The sequence below is a fragment of the Petaurus breviceps genome, unplaced genomic scaffold, assembly GCF_028583685.1.
Source record: "Petaurus breviceps papuanus isolate PSGF00001 unplaced genomic scaffold, PetGlider_PUasm1.0 90692, whole genome shotgun sequence".
Lineage (NCBI taxonomy): Eukaryota > Metazoa > Chordata > Mammalia > Diprotodontia > Petauridae > Petaurus > Petaurus breviceps.
Window position 1 is genome coordinate 2,383,633 of NW_027187313.1, and position 27,491 is coordinate 2,411,123.

Here is a 27,491-nt window from a genome sequence, read left to right on the forward strand (position 1 = left end):
ATCAGAGACTAAGACTGAGAAGATCATGTAAAACCAGCAAGTGCAGAATTAGAATCAGAAATTATTTAAAATGTCCAGCTCTTAAACCACATCCTGGGTGAAACTTTTGGGAAATAAAGAACCCTTCTGTTGGAAGCAGGGTCATTGTCCTGACTCATCTGAGTGGGTAACCCCTTGTTTTTTAGTACCTATATCCATGTTCCCCTTTACTAATATGAATAGTCAGGAGTAGAATGCTCAGAGGCCTATATAATTATTTACTCAGTAGGCATTTTCTTTCTTCTAAGAATCAACTTTTGATTTTAAATCAACTTAATTCCAATGATTACCACTTCCCTACCATATCTTCTTTTTTTATTACATCACAATAAGAAAAAAGCTTAAAATTTTTTGTCTCTATTTTTGTTTCTCCTCATCCCTCAACTATCAAGGACCCCTTTGTTTAATCTCATGAACTCCTTTCCTTCCTAAGAGGAACATACACACATTACCTCCAACCCCACCCAATACCATCACAACAACCCACAACAAAAACCACACCTCATAAACTTGAGGGTTTGCCAAACTTTCTGGATCATAAGGATTCATAAAGGCATTATAATAAATGCACAGAAAGGATTGCCTATGTGTATCTCCTCTATTAGAAGGGTTTATAAGTCTTTCTTGATTAAACTTCTTGTGAGAGAAATTAGAGATCATAGAAAGACCGAAAATATTAAAGGGAATTCATTTCAGAAATGAAGAGTCCTTACAAATCCCAATATACTGTAAAAATGGTTCCTATCTGAACTTCACAATAATTCTGTCAGGTGAAAGTATAAGTTTTATCTCTATTTTAAAAATGAGAAAGCTGAGGTTTAGAGAATTTAGTATTTTCTCATTGGTTCTAACAAATGACTATTCAAAGGGTAGGTACATATAAGAGCACTCAAAATACCAAAGATAAGTGATGATATGAAAAGTAACTTATACACAAGAATTAATATATAAATATATCCACCAGAATCTTCAAAGAATCTGGGAATAACAGACTAGGGTAATGACTTTTAAACTCTAAAGAAACATATGTAAGGCAATAAGAGTAAACATTTGAAGTGAATGAAATTAAACAAAATAGAAATTGAGGTTAAATATCAGGAAGTTTTTCTAATAATAGTAGTAATGTTTATTAGGGTTTAAAAATCTCCCGGGGGCAGTATTGAATATTTAATCAGGAGCAGATTAGATAATCTAGTGGATTCTGCCCATTTCTAAAACAGGTAAGCTTAGATATCAGCAAACACATTATAAAATAACCTAGATTTATATAAAAGGTATAGTGGGTAGTTGATTTATTTTCCTTACAAAAGGATCCACAATATAATTACTTTAAATAGCAAGCTCTCCTAATATATCTAAAATTATTCAATTAACAACTTTCCTAGGAATATCTCTATTGACTAAAGCTAGATAAATCAATACCAATATTCTGATTAACCATTACTTTATAAACTAGTTTATAAAATATGTAAATGGTAAGAAATTAAATTACTATCTGCTACTAATCTACTTTACATTCTGAGAAAAAACATAATTACTTATACTCTGCATTAAAAGATGCTTAATTCAAACACAGATTTAAAACACAGACATAAATAGATAATTCTCTTTTTCATATGTCAAACCCCATCACCACTGTATAGAAAGGCATATGAAAACTGTGTCATGTTTTGCCCAGAATAAGTTGCCAGAATCCCAAGATCAATCAGCTGGTCAGACAGAGCTCCCACTCTTCATTGACACAATGAAGCATATACCCTGTTTCTTGTTTCTCAGTCAGTGTAGAGAGAACTATTCCTACAGATGTCAACAAAACATTTAGAACAATTAAACTGATTCACCTTGCCTTAAAACATCTTTTTTTTTTTTTAACCGAGCTAGACTGGCCACATTCTTTGGCCTTACTCCCAAGTCGTGCTGAGAGTGGGTGAAAAGGAAGGAGCAGGGAGCCCTACCGTACCAAGAAATGACAGAAGGCTCTTCTCGTCTTCGGGGCTACTATCCAACCACTCGGCCACATCACCAGGGGAAAGGAGATCCATTCTCCAGCCAGAAAACTTTTCCATAAAGATCACAATTACCGAATGAAGTGGGGAAAGGAGAACAGAGACTAAATCCTTAGGGGTCCAACACTTAAGTTCCTGGCTAGGCTCAGAAAATCCTAGATAAAACGTGACCCATCCTCTACTCTGAATTCAGCCCGAGACTACAATCTCATACAATAGGCTTGGGGGGTGGGGTAGGGAGTGAGCAGAGTGGAAGAGAAGGTGAGGGTTAAGGAAATGGAGAGAGAGAAAAGAGAGGAAAAGATTTGCCCTTCCTGTGTCTCGGTGTTAAAGCTTTAGCCTGAAATAGAAAGCCAGGATGAGCCAGAAAAATGACTTGCGATAGGAGAAGCAGAAAATAAAGATACTCAAAGAAAAAGAAATAGGTTCCTACACTGGAGCAATTTAGATACCCATGCAGTACGATAGCCAATCAGTTAAGTGAAACATATCATCAAACAAAAACAAAGACAAAAAAACCCCCAAATTCAGCATTTTGTTTTGTTCAGAGAATAATAATTTTGAAATTTCCTTTCAGTCGATCACCAGAAAAGCTGCATTCAAACCCAACCCTGCTTTAGAGATTACAACAAAATCCCAGCCCCTTTTACGAAAATTTTCTTCAAGCGATGGCAGGTTGATCAATCTGTGAATAGGAAGCTCTCACCCCTCCTTATCCTTTTCCCTCTCTCTTTCTTTCTCCCCCTCCCTCCTCCCACCTCGTATGGCGGCAGCATTGATCGACAATAATGGAATATGTTACTGACTGCCAACAGAAGCATTAAGGATATTACGAGTCCTCTTTGTAAGGATGCAAGCTGGTGGTCGGAGCCCTGAACAACTTTGGATGTATGGGTCAATAGCTCTTTCCCTAAGACAAAGAAAAGGAGTTTGCAGGGCGTGTGTATAGGTGTAAAAAGGGAAAGTAATGATTATGATGAGGAAAAGGGAACAACAGTAAATTAGTGAATTAGGCTGGATGGGGGTCGGGGTGGGGGCAGAGTTGTCAAGAAATTCGTCGGCAGAGTGAGAGATTTTGGTAGTCCTTCAATTCCGTCGCCAGCCCTCAGGACTCACATTGCCATTTAGAAAGAAGAGGTTAGAACTGATTGAATTTTATTAGGTAGGATTTATAGCACACATTTACATGGTATGATTTACAGCAAACAAAAGAGCTTTTCACAGGTTTGCTACCTACAAACAGATCAAAAACCTGGAAGATGAGGGGTTTCAGAGACTAACAAATCACAAATGTCTTTGTCCTCTAGAGACGGATAAGGCTGGATGCTCTCTAAGCAAACTGCACTTATTTAAAGAGACAAGGTCTCTCCCTTCCCCCCACCTCTTCTACATTTGCCATTTGTTGTCTTTAGTTTAAATAATCTAGTTTCTCTTTCCTAACCTATCGCAGCCTGCCTATTGACAATGCAAAAGGGATAAAAATCAACCAGTTTGCTGACAATGGACTAATACCAGGGCTGTAAGGTAAAGCACTGAATTTGAAGTCAAGAGAACTGGTTCAAGCATTGAATCTTCTGCTTACTATCTGGGTGACCCAGGGCAACTCATTAAATGTCTTGAGCCTCAGTTTCCTGTTTTGCAAAATGAAATTATGTCTACTACTTGCAACAGTGGAGCAAATTAGACAATTTATGTAGAAATCATTCTGAAAATCTAAAGAATAATATGAATATAAGCCATTATCATCATGCTAATGAAACCTTAAAATTAGTTTTGGTGCCCATAAAAATGCGAGTAGGCAGGACTTCCAACTGTGGCCTTGCCAACCCCCCAAATCCCAGTACAGTTACAAATCTGACTAAAGTAGAAGAATGCATACATAACTAACATTAGAATCCACAGTATTATATTCTAACTCAATTAATATAGGAAAATATGACTAAAGGGAGGCTGGAATGTCTTTCTTGTACACACCTAACAGAATCACTGAATTTTATATTTCTAGGATATTTCCTAACTCATCAAATTCTAACATGGCCAATGGATATGGAAGTTATTTTCACAAAATGCTGAGCTCTATCTATCCAAAGCCTCAGAGTTAATGAGGTATTGCAAGACACAGAGATGCCAAGTGAAATTTCATAAAAGTAACTGAGGCACTTCACTGTGTGCTGCCTTGCCCCAAATCAGAACATAGAGAAGCTCCTTTCCCTCCATCCTCCTTATATTAAGAGTATTCTTTAAAAACTGTACTGAAATTATCTAAATATGTGATAATTCTGCAACAAGTACATATATTCACATGTTCATCTGTTGAAATCTCAGTCAATTTTGTAATGAAAAGATGAGTTGTATCAACATATTTGACCATAATAATTTAAAATCAAAGCTGGAAGCCCCCCAATATATCCTTGTGGCATCTGATAGCGTGCCCTTTCATACATTAGCTACAATATTTGGGGAGTTTTTGGCAATCTTTCAAGAAGGATAAGGAAAGGACTTGTGAAATGTTAATGTAATGGTCCAAAAAGGGTTATATTGGAGGATTACCATATTTCCTCATTTTTATTCTGTTATCCACCAAGTTCGGGTTAGAATCTTTCCTACAACTATTCTTGTTTGCCAGGGCCAAAGAAAACTTTGGTTTTCCCATTTCATTTATTCTATTTCAATTATCTCTTCTACCTTCAGGTCTACTGCTCTTCCACAGGGAACATTTTCAGCAATTTGACTAACGTGCACATTTTCTGACATTGCAATCTCAGTAAATAGTTAGCACTCATGCATAGTTATATGCATCTATAGTTAGTTATTTTGTTATATCACTGAATATCCTATAGCTCCAGTTAGATGGAAAGCACCCAGAGGATAGGTATAATGTCTTCTCCTTTCATCTTAACTCTTCACAGCATCAGTACAAATATATTATAAAGGCTTTAACAGTCTAATTAATGTTCAACAAAAACTCAAACAAGATGCAAGACCACAGTATACAACTAACATTACTATTCTGTAGTTGCCTGAAATGTAATCAACAATCTAGGAGCTTTCTTTTCTTTTATTTTTTTTAAAGCAATTGCAGTTAAGTAACTTGCCCAAGGTTATAAGGCCAGTTTTGTGTGTATGTGTGTGTGTGTGTGTGTGTGTGTGTGTGTGTGTGTGTGTGTGTGTGTGTTAAGTATCTGAGGTGGGAACAGATCCCAGGTCCTTCGGGGCGGGGCGGCGCTCTTACTCACTGTGCCACCTAGCCACCCCTAGGAGCTTTCTTTATATCAGTGTATACCTGGGAAAGGTAAGCTCGAAAAGCTAGCTGTTCCTCCAAAGGCATTATACACTTTTAACACAGTTTATTATTTCACCAAGCACTGTCTTCTGTGACTTATCATTTCTGTGTTTCCTGAAATTAGTGCCAAGATTTAAAAAAAATGTATGTATATATGTATATAGCTGGGTAAGGTTGATTACTGAAAACCCCAGACTGTTTTCTTCCTAATGTTTCCAGGTATCTATATTTCTACTTTATTAATAAACTCACTCTCTCATTCCTCTTTCCATCCCCATTATAGTTCCCCTTATACATCTCAAAAAAGTGGTAGTTACAAATCCCAGTATAAACAAAGGCTGACAGCATAGGGAAGGCATTTTCTAAAAATGAAAAAAAAAAAAAAACAAACAAAAACCCAAACACCCTATGGTTTAGAAATGTTGTGGGTTAAAATCTGAAGGAAAACAGGATTAAGATAGATGATTACAATAGCAAAACGTTTATTACATAAATTGTGTGACAAAGATGTATTTGAGAGACTAATTTTGCTTAATAGCTGGGTGAAAAAGCTGAGAAATCAGACTGACAAATCTCAATCACAGAAGGGTAAAATGAAAAATACTATCATGCATTTGTATGACTTTCTGACTTACAAAGTTACTTTTATATACATAATCTCATTAAATTATAACAGCAACTCTGTGAAGTGGGGAAAGTATTAGTAATCTGTTTTACAGATGAAGAAACTGAGGTTCAGGGAGGTTAAATTACTCATCTGAGGTCACATAGATAGAAAATGGCAGAATTAAACTAAAATGAAGTCATATGACATCAAGTCCAAGTTTCACTCTACTATCCTAAAACGGCTCTCCTCAGGGTAGATCCAGGTACAAGAACTATTTTCCTTTCTCTTCTTTCTTTCTTTTTTTTTTTAATGCAAGGTAGCTAGAGTTCAAAATGGATAACATTGAAACTAAGGCCACATAGCACTTATGGCAGAGCTTAATTGGATTAATAAGAGCAATAATGATCAATCCTTTAGATTTATAATTATTCTGGAAAACAAAATAAGTTCAGAAATTTAACTTACCCTTACATTTTTAATCATTTTCTCTTTGAAAGAGGTTATTCAATTTTAATAAGAACAGAGCTAAATACATAATTCAACACTTTTAAAATAGCATCTCAAACCTATATAAATCCTAAACAAGCCAAACTATAAATTATATATCAATGAATGTTTTCACACATTTTGCTTGTCAAAAATGTCACCTCACATTATTATAGCTATGAAACTAATGAAACTAACTGGCTTTTTATGTCTATGGATTTATAAAGCAATACTCTGGATAGGTGAAGCCTTATTAATATTCCATGGGACCAATTCTACTATATGATTAAGTTTAATTACCAAATTAAAAAAAATAGACAAATAATGCTTTGAGATCCTCCAGTGATAAGTGCCATATAAATGAAAAGCCACCACAGAATACCAATTCAACAAGTATTTATTGCATGTTCACTATGGTTAAGGTGTAGTCCAATATAAAAGACAGAGAGGGAATATATCAATCAAATAAATGACCAGAAGTCAATTCTAATTCAACACAAGCACAATAGCAGATGGTAACTTCCTAACAGTAAACAGGACTGAATTCCATATACTTTTAAATTGTCCCTTTTAAGATTAAAAAAAAATAAAGGTGTTAATGTAGCAGTTATAGTTAATGAACTGGAATGCAGGACCAATCTTAAAAGTTTCTTCCCTTATGTAGTAAATCAAAATTTAATTTCATCACTGATCATAATTAACACATACAATTCTACTTGGTATCATAGGTTAAGGTTATATGAGCAATAATAATCTGAATAAATTCAGCTTCACTACTATTTTGATGTCTTAAAGCACTAGAGTGATCAGCCCAACTATAAAAAATTAGGTTACACAGAATTCAGATAATCCAAAAATTCTAAATTTTTTTCCTTCTTGATCTGTTTTCCAGGTCAAACTGTTTTTGCTATGAGATCCTTTACATTTTCTTTTATTTTTTTTCAGTCTTTTGACTTTGTTTTACTATTTAATGTTACCTTTTGTAAGGGTTATGGGATTTAAAGATCTTCCATGCCCCATTGGACTTGCTGATGTAGCAGGAAGGGGCAGAGCAAGAGGAAGCGGAAGCCAAGCTAGAGTTCTTGCAGTGGCTAGCAGTGGTGGCGATGGCGGCGGCAGCAGCAGCAGAGGCAGCAGCCGCGGCAGCGCGAAGCCCTTTTTGAGTCAGCCAGAATTTCTGCTAAGGATTCCTGCTGAGGACTGCCAGGGGCTGGAGCTGCTGGGAGCACGCTTCCTGGACGCTGGGTGGTTGCTGTGAGTGGGGAGAGGAGGACCTTTGCCTGAGGTAGCCTGTTCTGTTTTAAAGGCTTGAGAATGTGGGTGCTTTCTACTTTATCTACCTGTGCCAATTTCATAACTACTGTGATGGCTTTCACTTTCTGGTTTTGGGACTCAGTCTTTTGGTATTTTAATAAATTTTCTAGCTTATTCCCCTATATGGCAGGCATGATGTATTTTGTGATGGATAATTATATCAGCATATCTGTAATTTCCATAGGCATTTTGAATATGGCATTGCTGATACACCTTTCAGAGTCATTGACTTCTATTTGATCCATTCTAATTTTGAAGGAGCTGCTTAGGCAAAGTTCTATAGCTCTTTGTACCAAGTTGCTAATTCCCTTTCCAATTCCTTCTTCCATATCTTTAATTTCTTTTCCCATTTTCCCCCTCAATTCTTCTCATTTCATTTATACACTTTTTAAAACTTAAAAGGAAAACATTTTGCTTCATTTCTGCCAGGAATTCTAGTGGAATTTATGCTCAACCTATGTTTTTCTCTGAGGATTTGTTTACAAATGTTTTCAGGTCATTCTCTTCTTCTGTGTTTGTGTCTTGAGTGTCCCTGTCCCCAAAATAGCCTTTTATGGTAGGATTCTTTCTTTCCTCATTCTTCTACTTCTTGACTTCAGACCTGATATTAGGGGTTTGGCTCTGCACACAGTTGGAAGGAAGGGCTGGTCTGGTCCTACTGCTGCTTTTTTTGTCTTCTGACGGTTGGGGGGTGGTGGTGGTATTGAGTGTTGTATTATCTTAGTGTTTCTGGGACATACTTAGGGACCTGTAAACTTTCAATGCTCCCAAAGTGGTCTGATTCAGGGTGATGTCTTCTTGCTCCCCTTGCAGGGAGGCAAGTTGTAACCTAAGTTTGGGTCTGAGCAATAGTACAATGTTGCTGGATTTAGATGACATCTGGAAAACAATGCTGGCTCAGAGTGACAGAACTGTAGGTTTTCCTAGGGTCTGAGCCCACATTACTGATGTGTACTTCTGAATTTCTCAGCACATTTATCTTTGTCTATCTGTCCTGGATCTGTGACCTGGAACTGGGGAGAGAGCAACAAAACTGCCAGGTGATACTGGTCCTCACCAGAGTATGCTGGTGCGGGTCTGGGGGTGCCCAGTATAGACCTTGAACTTCCTGTTGCCGGGAGGTACAGCTCTCCCTAATTTTCTGAGTATAGCACTCTCCTGACCAGGCTCCATCCCTAGTGTCCACAGACTTCTATTCTGTCTTCCTATGCTGACCTGCATTTTTCTTGGTATTCCTCTATCATCTTAGGTCTGGTACATTTTCTAGATCTGTTTGGAGTTTGTTGTTTTTGTTTTTTTGCAGGGAATTTGCTGTAGTTCTTCCTGTTACACTGTCCCCTTGGCAACCATCTTCTCTAAAGGTAAATAGATAGTGCTCTACCTTTGGAGGAAAAGCTGAGGATTATATATATGTATATCCTAGCAAGAAAGAAATTGGGGTTTTTAGGCTAGGACTATTGGGATCTCTTTCTTGTCCTTTTACTCTACTTTTTTTTTTTCCTCTTTAAATTGACCAGTAAAGTAGCAACCTCTTGGCTTTAATCTCATAATCTCCCCTCTCGCTCTTCCTTGTCTGCCATGGAAAGAGTGAAGTCTCTGTCTTTCCATTCTTGAGGATGAGCACAGTGGCTCCTCCATTTCATGGTACAGTGGAAAGACTGCTGGATTTAGAATCAGAGGATGTGGACTGGAAACTCTATTCTATCACTAACTACCTGCGCAACATTGGGAAAGTCATTTGATTTTTCTCAAAGTCACATCTTTCTCATGTATAATGTGAGAGGGGTTGGACTAGATGACTTCTAAGGTTCCTTGCAGGTCAAAATCTATGTTCTAGGAATTCTGAGGGGAGTGACTGAGGGAAGGCTACATTTCTGCTCAAAAGAGAAGCAAACAGTTATCTTTTGACTACTAGTGCTCAACATATTTGGAACATAAGCAGACTAGATAACATTTTGTTATGGATACTATATTTGTGTCAGTGAAGGCTATATTAGCTTTCAGGGAAACCATACCAGACTCTTAACTTTACTGAGCCTAAAGTCAGCTATTTCTTTTCCATATGAATGTCTGGTTAGAAATGTCTCCTCAAGGGGTGGCTAGGTGGTGCAGTGAGTAAAGTGCCAGCCTTGGAGTCAGGAGGACCAGAGTTCGGTTCTGGCCTCAGACACTTAACACCCACACAAAAACAACTAACTGTGTAACTTTGGGCAAGTTACTTAACCCCAACTGCCCTCCAAAAGGCAAAAAAAAAAATATCTCCTCCATCATGTATTTTAAAAAATGTAAATGCAGAACTTCACATTTATTCTCATTGATTTTTTTATCAGATTAGATTCAGTCTATTATTCTAATCTGTCAAGATCTCTTTGAGCAGCTTATTTCATTCAATGAATTAGGTCTCTCTACTAGCTTCATATCAAATATAAATTTAATATGAGCAAGCATGCTATGAAGGTCTTCAAAATGTTTAATGCCTTGGATGAATAAAACAAAATAGAAGAAGAATAAGAGAAAGGACTGAGCCCTAAGCATGCTATCTGAACATGCATATTCATCATAATATTATTTAGTTAATACTTATGAAATTCAGTTGTCCAAGAACATAGAAATCTACCTAACTGCCCTCTTCTAGTCAACTTCTTAATCATGTCTAAAAGGATATAATTTTTAAAAAATTAGTTAAACGGCCTACTGAAATCCAAATATATCAAGTATATGGTATTCTCTTGATCTACCAGTCTGGATCAAGAGAATGATCAAGAGAATTGATCTACAGTAGCATGACTTGTTCTTAGTGAATCCAGACTGAATTCTAATGACTATAAACACATATGGATATACAGAGACCCTCCCCCCCCATATATAAATTAAGAACTTTCTGAATTTTCTGAGAAAATTTAAAGTTACTTAGAAAATTAACAAATAATTTACACCCAGGACGCATTTAATAGTCACCATTTTTAATCAAAAGAAATTGGCTGATCAGGAATTGAGGGATTGATCTAGAAAATATTAATGTGGAAAAAAATTTATGAAAGATCCATAACAATGCTAGAGATTCATTTAGGCCATCATAAGACATGAGTTCTGTGGTAATATATCCTCTTGTTTCTCTTTCTTTAAACATATCTTATGTCTTTGATTCAGAGGTTGACACACTCATTTCTGTTGGAAGACTGAGACTGAGATACTCTCCTATCCCCATTTGCTATAGAAGATAAATCAATGGATAAATGTAAAAGTTCATCTCTCAAGGAAACTATCAGTGGTAGCCTGTAAAGGGAAATTGGATAAGGGCATGGAAGGGATAGGTACAAGATGAAAGAACTGCTTGATAACAAAAACTATGAAAATGGGGGTGGCTAGGTGGCGCAGTCAGTAAGAGTGCCGGCCCCGGAGTCGGAAGGACCCGGGATTGGTTCTGGCCTCAGATACTTAACACCCACACAAAAAAACTGGCTGTGTAACCTTGAGCAAGTTACTTACCCCAACTGCTTTAAAAAAAAACCACTATAAAAATGAAAAGATTTTTAGAGAATTTTAGAGAACCTTGGTCAGGGCAATAATCAAATTGATATAGATAGAATAATGGACATGTTTAGCCTGGAGAAGACTTGTGGGAGTCAAGGACAGTACATGAAGAGCTGTAATGAGGATGGAAAAGTAGATTTGTTCTACTTGGTCTCAGAGGGGAGAAATAGAAACATTAAATGGCAGCTTCAAAGAGAGATTTAGTTTCAACAGGAGGAAAAACTTTGAAACAATTATAGTGAAGTAGAAATGGGCTGCTTTGGGAGGAAGTAAATTTCTCCTCAATAGATTTTTTTTTTTGGAGGAGAGAAGGCAAGGCAATTGGGGTTAAGTGACTTGCCCAAGATCACATGGTTAGTAAGTGTGTCAAGTGTCTGATGCTGGATTTGAACTCAGGTCTTCCTGACTCCAGGGTCAGTGCTCCTCAATAGGTTTTTAAGGAATGTCTGGATGATCATTTAGGAACGTCACAGCATGGATCTTTATTCAGGAAAAAGCATTGGTGCTGGAGTCTAGTCACCTCTGATGTTTACTACTTGTGTGAAAGTTATGTAACTTGGGAAAGTTATGTAACTTGAATGGGATAGGAGGATTACCTAATGTTCTATATATATAAAACTAAGATTTATGCATTTATTATAATGCCTGCTTTCTTAATTGCAACGTTATTTTACTGGTCAATATAGTGATCTTCTTATCCAACTTCTGCCATTTCAAACCATATTTGTTTTTTGCCTTTCTCCATTTTTTTGTGTAGTTTATTTTTTTCTCCCCAAAGATTTGACTACTGTTTTTGCTCTTTTTGGATGTCATTCTGCTACTGAGATGTGCTTTCAAAGCTTAATATTAATATGAACATATTAGTTGCATAGGCTGCTTATCAATGTCATCACCCATTTAAGGTGATAAATACCAGATACTGTTTAGAACATTTGAACTAATGAGTTTACATTCTTCTAATGAACAAAAGCACAAAGGAATTATGTGAACTGTCCAGAAACATGAAGACAGGAAGGTTTTAAATGCCAGACATTTGGAAAATTTTAGAATTTCAGGGAAAACTTGAAATTAGGTAGACTAATAGTTTGATAGTAAGGAACAGAAATGTTACTATAGGCTTAGTAGCTTCTAAGAGGAGAGAACTGAAGGCAAATCAAATAGAGTAAGTAGAAGGAAGTTGTACAAATAAGGCAGAGGTGAAAAATGAAAGAAATGACAGATCACAGCACAAGGATAATAAATTTCGAAGAGAAGACAAGAGAGAAATAAAGGGAGAGACTATAAAGTAAAATAAGCAATTGTATTTTGTTTCCTGTGGAAGGATTTGATGGTAGTAATCTGGTCTGAATGTGTTGCTAGTGAAGAGCTTTAGGGAGAATGATGTAGCCATGTTAACATAAAGAGCACTGAATCTGAAGAGGATAACAGATGATACAGCAGTAACCTAGTGGAGATAACTTTCGATGAATCTAGGCATATTAATGTGAACACATGCATTTTAGCTGTGGGAAGAGAGAAAAGAACAGAGAGCACAGAGAGAAAAAAGGCAAGAGGGGGAAGAAGAGAAAAACCCAACGTGGGGTTTTACCATGGTATGTTCTGAAAAGCTCCTGAGGCGACTCCTAGGAATCAATGAGTAGGGTGGATGTTTTCTTTCTTGCTTTTCTAAATAATCTATAACACCTGGTCATAACAACCTCTAAAGTATGGAGTAAGGTAAAATGTCTATGGCTGAAAGAAGGTAAGATTCTCATTAAATCTTCAGGACTATGATGAGTACTCACTATTAATAGCTGTAATAAAACTTTCAAATGGTCATGTGCGTAATTTGATAAAAATGAGTTTTCTTATGTGTAAGAAACTCTTTTCCATTTCCTTTACTAATAACAATATACATATCATGTATAACTAGTCTTTACTTCACAGGGTAATTTTATTTCCATGTTGGATTCTGTGCCTAAACCTTCTCTCAAAAGAATCTGTTCACTGTACCAAGTTATGCATTTTATGGTAATGTAGTTGCTGCTGTAAAACATATGATTAAATCAGGGTAGGAAATATGAATGCTAGTGTTTCAGAGAGCAGTGATAAGAGTTTCTGAAAGACTATTCACACAGTAGCTCTTTTGTTATCAGGACACATTTCCAAGATTAGTTCCCAGATGGTTTCCTCACCTAACCTTTCCACTGACCCCAAATCAAAAACCCTTGGCTGCATATATGAACTAGCAAATTTTCAGCACAAAGATAAACTTGATGACACCCCCCTCTATAAAAACACAAAGAAATTTCAAAGAAAGTCACAAGATCACTTCCCTCCATACAATCAGAATTTTAGGAGGGGGCTAGGATCTTTTTTTTAAAGGTTTGGAGGAATGAGGCATGAAAAGGAGATTCTGAAAATATAATTTTCAATCTCTCTTACTGATAGCTTAGAGGGTAACATGGCAAAAGTGGAAATGGAATCAAAGAGAATAGGCTTTAAATTAGCACCTATGTTCCTATAATATTGGCGTAAACAGGAAAGGGAAAATTATTCTGCTTATTTAGCTCATTTAGTTCACACTGGATAAAAATTAGATTATGATTTCTGATACTCAGGAAATGAATTGTAATAAATCAGACACTGCAGCAATAGACACAGAAGTGTGGTTCTGTTTGGTTATTTACATTTTATTGGCAAATACAATTTACAGTTTGTTCACATTATTAAATGTTTTCAAAACATAAGAACTTATAAAAAGTGGCGCCAGTCTAAATAATTGATCATAAATCTTAAGTTGGGAGAATTGTAACAAGATAGCTGACTGAGGATTCAAAAAGGGCCCCACTCCTCAATTCTCTCTCATGCAGAAAAAAAAAGAACCTCAAAAGGGAAGAGATTTGTTAAAAAGGAAAGATGGGAGGAGCAGGTCACAGAGGAAAACTTACAAAATAATGAAAAATAACATGAATTAAAAGATCGTGAAATCACCAAAAGGACCCCCCCCCCACAAACAAAGGAAAATCTAAACAGCTTAAATCTATCCCTGTGATAGATCCTAGCTATGTCATGATGGGCATGTCACTTAACCTCTTTGATGCCCCAGGAATTTACAGATGGAGTCACCAATTTGCATTGGTGAAGGGAGTTCCCATACAAGAAGTTCCCTGTACCAATTAAATCGCAGGTCTAGACCACCACATCCCTCTTCTCTCCTCTCCTACATAATAGCAGAGATATTTAATAGTCATGATTAGAACATGTTAGCATAGTAAAGATGACAATACTTCCCAAATTAACCTACAACTTCACTATATCTGTTCAGAATTGTAAAGCCACATTTCATGGAATCAGACAAGCTAATAAGATGACTTTTAAAGAACAAAAGGAAACATCAAGGGAAATTATGAACAAGAAAAGAGGACTTACACTATTAGCCTTCACGTTATATATAAAACAATCATTATTACAACCATACAATGTGTACTTGTAGGCATGTTATCAGAATTTAAATTTTGAAAGGACGTATACAGAAGAGAGGAGAATGGGAAAGCAACAGGATTAACACAAAAAAGTATGATAACGCTATAAGTCCACCTAAAAACACAAAGGTGCAGATTAAAAAAAATAGGCAGATTTGAGGGCATGTTAAAAAAAGCTTCTGCACAACCCCCCAAAACACGTGTTCAGGAAGAGAAGAAAAAAAAAACTTGAAACTTTTTTTTTGAATCAAACATTTCTGATTTTTAAAAAATCCAATACTTGAAATATGAGAGAAACTGAAACAAATTTATTGTAGTAGGAGCCACTTGTTCTCCAATTATATGAAAAGGCAATTTTCAAAATAAGAAATACACCTATCAACAATCAAATGGAAAATATGTTCAAAATCTCTAATAATCATATAAATGAGCATTGAAATAAATCTCACTTGGCTTTCATCAAAATGGCAAGGATAATAAAACATGACAAAATTTAATGCTGACACAGCTGTGATGAAACTGACGTGATATTTCACTTCTGATGGGGTCACAAATTAGTATAATGTTAGGTAAAATATACAGAATTATATCTATCCAGCAGCACTATCTCACAATAGAAAAAAACATACAAACCAAAACACCCCCCAAAAAAACCTAGAAACAAACTAGGTCTTTAAATAGAGTGTTATTTGAATACAGTGATGTGTGTGTATATATACACACTCTGTAAAAAATATGGGATATTAAGGGAAATATGTGAAAATGTATAAAGTGATATAGAGCACTGAAAGCATACCTAAATGGATAGTATTCACACTAACTATAACCATGTAGTTAAAGACAACAATAAGAGTTGCAAATTCACATTCAGCACATAAAAAAGAAGAACAACTATGTTTAAAGTCAATATAAACTTTGGGGGATTTGGGGTGGGGAGGTTAATAAATAATAAATAATGGAAGGCACAAACACATGCACAATTATTTATGCTCACTTGCTTTTTAGTTTATGGGTTCAAGTTACCTTTCCTCCCTTATTATTTTTTTTTGAAAGGGGAAGGTAAGGCAATTGGGGTTAAGTGACTTGACCAAGGTCACACAGCTAGTTTTTTGTGTTAAGTGTCTGGGACTGCACTCGAACTCGGGTTCTCCTGACTCCAGGGCCAGTGCTCTATTCACTGTACCACATAGCTGCCCATCCTCCCTTATTTTTAAATGATTACTTGTACCCATCAATGAAAATGAAAATAAAATGAATATTTTTTAATGGACTGAATTTTCTTCCTGTAAATATAATCAGACCAAAGACAACCATTTCTTCACTGGTCTTCAGGTCCAAAGAAAGGCCTCTTCATAGGGAATTATTTGAAATTAAAGTCTTGTCTTTGTGGTAAGGCCAAAATAATTTTACTTAAGCAGAGATACAAGCAATAGTATTTTACTTCACCATCTGTGCCTTAAATTACATTAACATTATTTTCCTTCCCATTTAGTATATTTTATCCTTGTATAAGCTAACAAGATTATAAAGTGAAAATATTGATTTCCATTTTCTTTAATGGTCCTAGCAATACTGCTATTGCTTAAGCCTCTCTGCTTTCCGTGAAGTCTGCTTTAATGACCGAAAGGACCATACAGACTATCATGAAGCCAGAAGTGATCTTCGGTGTTATTCAATATGTAAAAGAAGATGTAGGTTTTAAACCACAGAATCCTTTGAACCATAGGATCACAGAGTTGAAAGGGACCTCAGAGATCGTCTAATTCAACCTCCTGCCTGCTACATGAATACTTTCCAAAATATTCCAAGCAAGTAGTCATCCAAGTTCTGTTTTAACATCTCTAGTATAGATTAAATAATTATTTAGCTTTTATTAGGCTCTCAGTACTCTGCTATGGATATTATAAATAGTAAATAATACAAAATCCCAGGAATTGTGAATTTTGCATACTTATAATGATATAGTTAATTTTTCATAAAACTGTAGGGTTTCAACATTTAGGAAAGTAAGTAGGTTGGAATTTCAAAAACCTCAAGGGAAAATAAGATACTTGAAGAAAATTTCTCTTTGGATGTGCCAAATCATGTGAGCCACAAAAGTATGGAAGTTGATTTGTTATCACAATAAAAACTCAGGTTCATACAAAGTCAGCAATAAAAAATATGGTCTGAGTATCCTTATGCCTTTCTGCCATGTATAAAAAATTAAGTGAACTAAAACTATTCTCAAAAATAATTGATTAACTTTGATTAACTTTTTTCTAACTAAATATGAACAAGTCCATTAACCACTCCAGATAAACTGTTTTAGTGATGAACTCACTTCCTTAAAGGCTAAGATATACAAGTGACTATTATCTCCTTACTATTAATAGACATTCTTGCCTTGTCTCTTGACTAAAATGTTTAAATACTTTCCATCTACCATACAGGAAAGATTTTTAGTGCCTCTAATTATTCCTGTGTTTTTTTATGTCTTCTTTGAGATATCCATATTCTCTCAAGGATATCATTCATTTATCTAGTGATCACTTATTACTCGGCTTGTCCTGATACTAAAATGCCAAAAGCATTGTACCCAAAGTGAAAATACTTGTTTTTTTTTCCAACAAAATCTTACTGTATGACCAAGAGTAAGTTACATAACCTCAGTGTTTCTATTAATAAATTTCTTTGCAAACTGCAAAGTTTTATGTAAATGTGAGTTATCATTGATTATTGACATTATATAACATTATATATGTATATAAATGAAATTATATATTATAAATGAAAATATTATACAGCAATAATCATCACAATCATTTGATTAAAAATAGACAGAGATTAATGAAACAGAGTAGACAAAGAAAAATCAGAAATAACTGAACTCAATCCAGTGTTTGATAAATCCCAAAGCATGAAAAGACAGGAAAAAAAATCCCTAAGTGGCAATTTCTAGGAAAACTAGAAAGCAATCTGGCAGAAATTTAGTTTAGATCAGCATTTTACAACCATATACCACAATAAACCCAAGGTGAATGTGACCTCAATATTAAAGAAAATTCTTAACAAAAGGAGATAGTCCATTACAAAAGATCAAACAGATTTTTTATTACCTGAAATTGAAAAACTAAAAACTATTTCACAAAAATAATGAAATAAGGATAAGAAGAGAGGTAAATAACTGAGGGATTATCTTTGTATGAAATATCTCTGGTAGGCTCTAATATCCAAGGTGTGTACACACACACAGAAATATATGATCAAAAACATTATCCAACAGATAAGTGAACAAAGGAGGAAAAAGTTTTCAAAAGAACTCAAACTATGAACAACCATATGAAAGAATGTTTCAAATTACTCCTGATTAGAGAGCGCAAATCAAAACAAGTGAAATTTCCTCTCATATTTAGCAAATTAGCAAAGATGAAAAAATATTGAAATGGTCAATATTGAAGGGTTTATGGAAAGGCAGGTAGACTAACACACTGTTGATGGAATTTTGAATTGTTTAACCATTCTGGAAAGCAAGTTGCAATTATGAGAACAAAGCAACTAAACTATCCATACTCTTTGACCCTGACATAGCACTAAAAGATATATATCCCCAAAAAGACAATGACAAAAAGGTTCCATATAGACCAAAATATTTATGGCAGCATTTATTTTGGTATTAGCATTTAACATGGTTAAACAATGTGTGTTATATGTATGTAACAGAATATCACTGTGCTGTATGAAATACAAATATTATAAGTTTAGAGAAGCATGAAAAGACTTTAACGAAGTGATGCAAGTCAAGCAAGTAGAACCAGGAAAACAACATATAAAATGAAAATAATGGAAATGGAAATTATAACAATTAAAAAGCCAGTCAAAACTGAATTCTATAAGATTATTATATAAAGGTCAGGATTATATAAAGGTTGGATCCAAAGAAGAGATATGAAAAGGCACACCCCTCTGTTTTTTTGCATAGATAGTGGACTATAAGCATGGAACACTGAATATAATAATGTCAGACTTTCGTTGAATCGATTTTTTCCCTCTTTTAACTTTCTACACACACACACACACACACACACAGCATAGCTCTCTAAAAGGGAAATGAAGAAGGGATACATTGAGAAAATGTAAAAACAATATCAATAAAACTTATTTTTAAAAAATAATTGAAAAACATTGAATTTCTTGAGAAGAATAAACTAGAAATTATTAGTTTTATCAACCTGCCCTTCCATTCTGGAGAAGAGGAAACAGAGTTACTGAGCAAAGATATGGTGGAGACAATATTAGAATCTGAATCCCCTGACTCCAAGACCAAAAGATTCTATGGAAATAGGAAATACAATTTCTGCCCTCAAGGAATTTATAATATGGTTGGGGAGAGGAAAAAGAAAATAACTTGAGAGCATTTATGAAACAACATATCCATTTTTTCTAATAAAAATGTAATGATTGAAAATTAATAGGACATATACACTGGGCAAAATTCAAGTATTACAACAGAAAAACATAAAAAAGAATGTTTCCTCAAGAATTTCAAAAGTACTACATAGTAGGAACTAAATATTTGCTGTGCTAAATAGAATTATTTATGACACATTAACAATGTGACAATGAATACCTAAAAGTGGGTAACTTGTTTGACAGGCTGATTAGGTGTCCTTGATGATACCTGCTGCTGGGGTTCAAAATGAAGTCGCATATTTGCTCTGATCTGTCACTAAAAAGTAAACAAAAGAAGGAATCTCCCAGGCTCTTTCCATTTCCTTCTCTTCCTTAAGCTGAATTCAGCTAAACTGAATTTTCATGCTAAATTCTCACAAAATACTATAAAAGTTATAAAGAATAGAACTCAATGCTTGGTCAAATTTCCCTGAGACAAACATCACATAGTAGAACCACAGAATGATGGAGACTTTCCCAAAATGTCTACATCTCTATACCCTAGAGAATTCAAACTCCTATGGAATCAGGCTATTGAAAGAAATCTCATATCAGAGCTGAGAAAATGTCTGATGCTCCTCACACATGTTTACTATCACTGCACTTTCAGCGAAAGTGAATGGTTCATTGAGAAGGATGCTACTGCTATTTGTTCTTTTTTCAGAAGCTAGATTTTAAAAATCTGGAAGAAGGCAGGGATAGAACAGGACAGGCAAAAGTCTTCGTCTGAATTCTAATTGCCCAGTAATCTCTCAGTCATCAAGTGTTGTTAACTAAATGTACAAAGACAGTATTCTACATGGCACTGCTTGAGGCTTCCAAAAACAAGCTGAGGTCATATCTATAATTAAAACGTGGAATTTGGATTTGTCAGACCCCTGTCACCAGCTGCAATAGTTCTCACAACAAAAGAGACCCAGATTTTAAGAATTCATCTTGCTGAGTCATAGTTTAATTTCGAAGATACGTTATTTGTTCACCAGGAAACACCACCATCAGTTATTTTATCTGATCCTTCATTGAAAGAATGCACTTTAACAAGCTATTGAGCTCAAATTTAAGGACTAAAGAAACATAATTTTAAAGATGGAAGGGATCTTAAGGATCATTTTATCCAATGAACTTACTTTAGAGATGAAAAAACATTGGCCTGGTTTTGTTTTTCTATACCATGTCTATTAAAAAAAAAGTACTCTACCCTTTCAATAAAGCCAACTGATATGCAACTAAAAGCAAGACCAATTTCTAGGTGCTGTGAAAGTATAAAACGAATACCCAAGAAAGAGCTATTTTACATCTAAGTGGAATCTGAAGGTCAGAGGTTAGGTCAGGGTAATGGGGATTTAACCTGTACAGCTGTATCTGCTGCCTAAAAATAATGAAGGCTGTAATGACCATAAGGGATAATTTGGTGATTTTCATATCAAAATTAATTTAACATTATGATGAATGTCAAATATCCAACCTACTGAGTTCCCTTTTGGGAGGGGGGGAGGTTGGAAAAGAGATGAGAACTAAAAGCTGGAAATACAAGAAATCTATAGCTCATGGGGAGGGACATACAAGGGGTAGGAAAAAGGAGAAAGGTCATTTGACAGTAATCCCTTTGACTGAATAACAAGCAGCTCTGATCATTTCCTGTGAAAATATCCTCCAGACCTTTTCCAAGAATATTGGCCATGTTACAGAATTTTTAACCTTCTTTTAAAAGCTAATGCGAAGAAAAAAAGGTGGGGATAGAGCTGAGGGAATGGTCCCTTGAGTTCCTCCAAGAGATCACTAGTTGGACCTAAATTAATTTAGCTAAATTTGCAATGTCCTATTTCATGCAAAATCTCCTATGAAATGTGTCCACAAATAGTAAGCTTAAGGCAGTTTCACCCTCAAAAACAAACCTACAATAATTTGGCATTTGAGGTACATGAAAGAAAAAACGGTATTTGTTAAATGCAATGTATTTAGGTGGGCCAGTAAACCTTGTTTCTTCAGAAGATTAATTTAAAATATCAATAATATACTGTTTGACTTATGGATATTCTTGATATCAAGAAATAGGAGGTTTCAAGTGCAGAATTAAAAGACATTTCTATTCATTTTTATGTGTTATTTGTGTCTGTATGCATATATTTATATACACAATAGAATTTATGTAGCACTTTAAGGTTTGGTCCTCACAGCAAACAATCAGGAAGGGTGTTACTATTATCCCTGTCTTACAGATGAGAAAAGTGAAGCTGAGAGGGATGAAATGAACTGCCGGAATCACACTGCTAGTAAGTATCTAAGGCAGGATTTGAACTCAGGGCTCCCTGACTTAAGGCCCCATGCTCTACCCACACCGCCACACTTAGATCGTACAATATGACTATATTTGTATATATGTATTCATACAAACATACAAACAATGCACAAATACACTCATTTAGTACATCCAGATGAAAAGTGAGAGAACATTCAGGTCCTGTGTAAGTACTACACACATATTCCTAAGTTATACGAAGCATCACGTTTTGATTCCAGTGGCCATCATCTTCTTAAAAGAATAAAGAGCATGCTTAAATAATGGACTCTGCTATAACATAAGAGTCTCCTGTTTCTTCCTGGGTGGCAGATTCACTGAAATTAGATTTCCAATGGCCAGGAGCAGTAATGAAATTTCCCCTTCCTACTTACTGCCCATCCCACAGTGTTGTTTTAAGAGTCACACTAGTATTTATTATATACAGACAACTGAAAAGTGTAATAATCAGGTCAAGCTTTGATACAATAGGACAACATCCCTTCCCAGTGCTTATCTCCAAATAAAGCTGATTAGTTCCCAGGAGTTGTAAAGAGCCATGACAGATCCTTCTGACACTGACTAACTATACTGACACTAGAACAGTGTGGCCTCTCTACTCTCTACACAATGAATGATCTCCAGAAAAATGGAAAGAACACTAACTATGCTTTGAAACTAAATGAAAATGTATGAAGACAGATGTCCACTGTTGTGGTTCTTGAGTCTGCAAGATTCACAAAGCACTTTATGAATTAGCTAGGACCTGGTTAGAGTTTAATAGAAAGATACAGAGTGGGAAATGATAGAATACTGTGAAATTTCATGGGCCAACCTATGGAGATAAAGGTAGCAAAAGATATTCCCCACTCCCCACCAAGATAGAAATCTTGGTAATGGGAAAAAATTTGTTTTACTTATTCAAAATGAAAAATAATATAAATTTTCTGACAGAAACTAGCAAGCTGCTTTTAAAAATATTTACAAACTTTTAAAAAAAAAGTGGTATCCATGGAAAGATGTTAACTTTAAAATGTAAATATTTAGAAGATGTTATAGTCAGGTGCTTCTTTGCATCAAAGCAATATACCATATGACTGTCTTAAACTGAAACTCAATACTCTTTCTTCTATTTAGACAAGAAGTTGTGGAAAATGATCTCTTAATAGCCAAAAGCAAGGGGCCAATGTGGATTTTATCATCTTTTTCATAAAGAAGATTTTAATGCAGGATATTTGAATTTTCCCCAGATGATGTTTTTTCTCTCTGTAGTCAATAAATTATAAGAAGCATGTTTTAAAAATTAGGAGGCATAAAAACTAGTGGCAGACAATGCAGTGTACTATCAAGAATATGGGAAAAGGAGAATCAGGTTCTCCTACACATCTAGCTAGTTGCTTCTGTGGCCATGCATATCATCTAACCTCCTACCTCAGTTTTCTTTTCTTAAAAGAGTGGTTCAGTTATATGATCTTTAAGGGCCCTATCTTTAAAATGCCATCATGTAATGAAATAAATTTTCTAGCTTGTGATTTACTGACATTATAAACTAGAAATCTAAGCTGTAAAACAAGGAAGCAATACTCTTTTTCCTATCTCTCTCCTGTAAATGCTCTTAACTTTCCCCGAGAGAACCAACCTGTTGAATATTCTAAGTGTCACTAATTTATCATGTTCCACTGCGGTTCAAGCAAAGCCAGTGTAATTTTATTCTGACGGCTGGACAACTGCCAGCTGCTTCTTGCATATTTAGACTTCCTCAGAGGGAACAAAAATGTCCTCTTTCACCTAGAAAGAGCATTTACCTTTATCCAGTCATCCAGAAGTTTATATGGAAATGACCTATGTTCCAAGATTAAAAACTTCTGGGAAAATCTAAAGTATTGAAATACAATCTCTCTCTCTCTCTCTCTCTCTCTCTCTCTCTCTCTCTCTCTCTCTCTCTCTCTCTCTCTCTCTCTCTCTCTCTCTCTCTCGGCAATTAAAGGAATATGTAAATCTCAAACATCAATACATGGTTATTAGTACTTGCTATACTCTTCTTTTGCCTTTAATTTTATTCCTGGAAAGCTGAAAAGCATCCCATTCAAACACACACTTCCTGTCAGAGGACAATTATGGAAACAACCTCCAAAGAAGAGAAAAGCTACTGGGCAGAAACAAAAACGTACACAGTCTTTGAATACACATGTTAGAAAGCTACAGTTTCCTTTCAGTTCCACAACTATCTTTATTTCAGTCTTAGATGGAATTCCCTCTCCCCTCCAGCTTGAGTGGGCTGGCTCTGACTGGGCTTTTTCCTTCCTATAATTACATAGTTTACATCACAGGGATCTTACCTGGGCTCTGCATCCTGGGAAGTTGCTGATCCCCCTACCATGCTCTTACCAGCATGCCGGCCAGAAACTCCAAACACACCCTGTGCAGCAACCAGGCTGTCCTGGCTCTCTCTGTGCCTCAGACACTTTGGAATGCAGAAAAGCCAGCACCAAAGCCAGTCAGACCCAATTCCTTCTTTTCGATCCTCTTGCTAGGCAGAGTTAAACAATAGCCATTCTGCCTTTACTGGCTCACTCTGTGTCTCGGAGTGCACTGGGTGCATGCAATCTTCCTTGGGAACAGCAATGTGATTTACCAGGCTAGGCACTTTATTTTCCTGTCCCAAGGGGTGGAGGTGGGGGTGGGGGTATTGGATATGTGCATGTGTATTTTAAATAGCAAGCTTTTGGAAAGCCAGATATCACAATCTAGATATTCAAATCAATTAAAAAAAAACTAAATACAATCTTGAATTTTTCAGGCCAATAGGCTGCATGTATACAGGAAACTTTTCAAAAATAAGTATCAGGTAAAAATTTAACAGCCAATTCACATACACATAGGGCTGGAGGGTTGGCTTTCCTTTTTTCTTCTCTTTCTTTTGTGTTCTGTATGTGTGTCTATGTGCATGTGCCTTTGAAAACTATTTTAAAACAAATGAGAATGAGCCATGAAACTCCCACAATGTACTATACTTCAGAGTATCACAGCATTTCATTTTATTTTTAAAAGTAACATGCTCCCTCATAATCAGTAGGGTCTTCCCCTAAAAATGTAACTGAAAAAAGAATAATACATATTCAATTTTGGTAAAAATGACTGTTCAGCAACCATCTGAATTTGTTTTAAAAATCAGTCTGGATTCTAGATTTCTCCTCATCTCTCCCCTCTCCCCAATATTTAGAAAATGGGGTAAGGTAGCAAATATTCCAGGTTTTCTTATTGGGAAAGATGGTCTAAGATGATGTATGTTGGGGCTGAGGTTAGCATATCAAGAAAAACCCACACTTTGTTTCCCACAAGATCCTACTTGCCATCCGAGGTACTACAATAGGTAAGACATGAGACAGCACAAGATCACAATTAATAAATAGCTAAGGGCAAAAAAAAACATACATTAACCCCGATTGCTTTAAAAAAAAAAAAGAAAGAAACATACAGTGTTGGGGAGTAGAGTTTCAAAGCTTTCAATTTTTTTTCCTTTTGGTTCAATTACTGTGGCAGTCCTCTTGCTTTAATGTTGCTGGCTTCCATGTCCTTCCTTTTAGTATTTTTTTTTCTAGTTCAAATAAGCTTTCCCTTTAACTCCTTTAGATTTTTTCTATCAATTTCTATTTCTCTCCCCAAACCCCTCACCAAGAATGGGAGCTGGGGATGGAGAAGCTACATGGAGTAGAAGTAACTGAATAGGTTACACCATGACACCACATATCCTTTCCCCACGAGAGGTATGAAACTTCACTTACTATTACTAGTCATAAACAATTTTACATTATGCAAAGTTCATTGTGACAAGATTTATTATTGTCAAAAAAATTTCATTAAATAGGTCAGTTAATGGGTCATCTTAATTTTCAGGGGATCAATGAACAAGCTAAAGACTGTGTATACAAAGACAACTGGCTTTAAGGAGCTTACATTCTACTGGGGGAAATACAAGATAGATAATATTAGGTATGTCAATAAAAAATATGTATAAATAAATGCTAAATAATTTCAGGAAGCTCAAAGCACCAACAACTGTGGAAATCAGGAGAGGCCTGTTGAAGAAGGTGGTACTTGAGTTGAGACTCAAGGAAGGCCAGAGGCTTCCAAGAGGCAGAGGTGGAGAGAATTCCAAGAATGGCAGAATGTGTCAGCAGTCTGTAAAGAGAATTTGGAGCCAGACTGTGAAGAGCTAAAATTTTTTAAAAGTCTGTATTTTTGTCCTAGAGGCAACAGAGAAGCACTGAAATTTCTTGAGTCAGGGGAGTGATGTGGTGCCATTTGTTTTGTGAGAACACAAGACGCTATCTCCTAAGTCTGTAATTTTATTGGCTGCTTCCTGTGCCTGGAATTCTCTCTCTCCTCATCTCTGTCTACTTTCTTCAAGTCCCAGCTAACACTCCACCTTCTCTAAGAAGTCTTTCCCAGTCCCACATAAAGCAAGCACCTTCCCTGAATTTATCTACAATTTTTCCTTATTTGTCCATAGTTCTTTTCATGTTTTCCCCCATTAGACCATGAGCTCCTTAAGAACAAGGGTTGTTTTTACCTTTCTTTGTATACCCTGGGATTTAGCACAGTACCTGATAAATAGGAAACACTTAATAAATGCTTGCTTTTACTTAACTTGATGGAGCTGCATGCATGGAATGAAAGATTTTTTAAAGTGCCTGTATAGTCATAAATCATAAGTCTTCGAATGCAATAGGCTAAATCTTATATAAATGAGTATTAAGAAAGGATGGTAGTTCTTTGAACAAGATAAACTGTTGTGTGAATTGGTATTATTGATCTGTAACTCCACAGGTATAGACCTGGAGACCTATACCTATCTATGAGTATTCTTGCTAAATGTTTGTACATTCTTACTAAGTATTTTTATTTAGTAAAATGGGTTTTTTAGTAAAGTTATTGTCTAACTCATTGTTTTGGTCTCTCCAGATCGTGTACTTGCATTCTGAGATAGCACATACAATACACACATAAATACACAAATATTTATATAGTCAGATCTATGTTTTGAGAATAGCAATTTGGCAGCATATGGAAGACGGACTGAAGAAGGGAGAGCCTTGATACAGGGAGACCAGTTCAAAGGCTATTAAAGTAACTCTGGTAAAGGGAGATGAAAGCCTGAACTAGGTGAGAGGTTCTATGAGTAGAGAAGTGAGGGATGTTAGAGATATGGAAGCAGAATTGATAAGATTTGGCAACTAAATGGATATAGGAGGTTAAGGAGAGTGAAGAGTTGAAGATGAAGTTTAGGCTGTGACTGGGATGAGAAGACTAGAAGGACGGTAGTGGCCTCAATAGATAATGGTAAGTTTGAAGGAGGAGTGGGTGGTGAGGGGTTCAGTTTTGGACATAGTAAGTTTAAGATGCCTACAGGACAAGGGACACAGAAGTAAAGTAATTTGCCTCAATTTACAATGAAATACAGTGATTCCCTGCTTCTGTGAGTTTTCATTTAATCACTATCCTTTGAAGCATTTTAAAATTAGATGCATGTATTCCTGACACTGGTATAGGAAAAATAGCACATAAGTTCTTTGTAGATAATTCCACAAATGTTATATGAAACTAAATGGAGTAGCAACTTCAAAGTTTGATTTCCACTTTATACTGTACGTGGCTTAAGAGTATTTGACCTTGACATCTCCTGAAAGTGATATTGAGGCTCCCAATATTTACAGTTTGCTGGCTCTTGTTTCAAAAAGGGATGGAGTTAAAAAAAAGTAGTTTCCTTTAACTATAAGAAGTTAGCAAAGTAGTAGGAAAAATACTGGGCTTGAGGTCAGAAGAAGAGTTTGGGTCCTGGCTCTGCCATTTGCTATCTATGGGAACTTGGATGAGTTGCTTAATTTCTCTGAGCCTCAGTTTTCTATTTGCAAAACTAAGTTCCTTTCCAACACTTGACTTCCATAATTCTACAATTCTATAAATGATTCAAATAGTTAAGTATGTAAAACTTAAGGGATGTAGGTCATTCTTTTTTTTTGCTCTTATATTTGTGACAACTACTCTC

The 27,491-nt window shown here is 35.7% G+C and overlaps 1 protein-coding gene across 5 annotated transcripts in view; it reads right to left on the bottom strand.

Annotated features, from left to right (window-relative positions):
• RASAL2 (RAS protein activator like 2) overlaps window positions 1-27,491 on the bottom strand; it is a 334,704-nt gene that overhangs the window by 89,181 nt on the left and 218,032 nt on the right. Inside the window, exon 1 of one of the 5 annotated variants that reach the window (XM_069065492.1) lies at window positions 23,782-24,189. The exons of the other annotated variants lie outside the window; for them this stretch is intronic. Within the exon in view, the coding sequence (XP_068921593.1) occupies window positions 23,782-23,794 (13 nt within the window). The 5' untranslated portion in view covers window positions 23,795-24,189. Of the gene's footprint in view, window positions 1-23,781; window positions 24,190-27,491 lie in introns of those variants that run through there. 5 annotated transcript variants of the gene reach the window in all.